General features: G+C 55.6%; 1 protein-coding gene across 1 annotated transcript; it reads left to right on the forward strand.

Annotated features, from left to right (window-relative positions):
- Positions 1–48: 48 nt before the first annotated feature.
- LOC121940455 (deoxycytidine kinase 2-like) lies at positions 49–623 on the forward strand (the record flags this gene model as incomplete). The annotated part of the gene is made up of 3 exons (XM_042483231.1): positions 49–177; positions 259–342; positions 455–623. Coding segments are annotated over 3 exons (327 nt in total), but the record flags the coding sequence as incomplete, so codon positions are not given.
- Positions 624–694: the final 71 nt, after the last annotated feature.

Here is a 694-nt window from a genome sequence, read left to right on the forward strand (position 1 = left end):
TGTGTGTGTGTGTGTGTGTGTGTGTGTGTGTGTGTGTGTGTGTGTTTGTGTCCATCAGCTGCAGGAAAGTCGACGTTTGTGCGTCTCCTGGAGAAGACATCGGAGGACTGGGAGGTGATTCCTGAACCCATCGGGAAATGGTGCAACGTGCAGAACGACAGCGACGACGTCTACCAGGTGAGCAGACAACACACCTGTGTGATGACATCACAGAGGTACTTGTTGTCCTTTCAGAATAAGAGCCCCGTGTGTTTTCAGGAGCTGAGTTCGTCTCAGAAGAGCGGAGGAAACCTGCTGCACATGCTGTATGACAAGCCCAGCCGCTGGTCCTACACCTTCCAGGTACCCGTCCCCGCCCCCCGCACCTGACCACGCCCCTCAGCTGGGCACCACCCACAGGTCGAGCTGTGGCGCTAACCGTCCACCTGTCTGTGTCCACCTGTCCGTCCCTCAGAGTTATGCGTGTCTCAGCAGAGTTCGGTCTCAGCTTCAGTCTCCGTCAGTCAAACTGCAGCAGGCGGAAAACCCCGTCCAGTTCTTCGAACGCTCCGTCTACTCAGACAGGTAACTACACACCTGAGACAGGTCACTGTACCAGAGACAGGTCACAGGTCAATACACCTGAGACAGGTAACTACGCACACGAGACAGGTCACTGTACCAGAGACAGGTCACTGTACCAGAGACAGGTCAC

This window comes from Plectropomus leopardus, unplaced genomic scaffold (genome assembly GCF_008729295.1).
Source record: "Plectropomus leopardus isolate mb unplaced genomic scaffold, YSFRI_Pleo_2.0 unplaced_scaffold87292, whole genome shotgun sequence".
Classification (NCBI taxonomy): Eukaryota; Metazoa; Chordata; class Actinopteri; order Perciformes; family Serranidae; genus Plectropomus; species Plectropomus leopardus.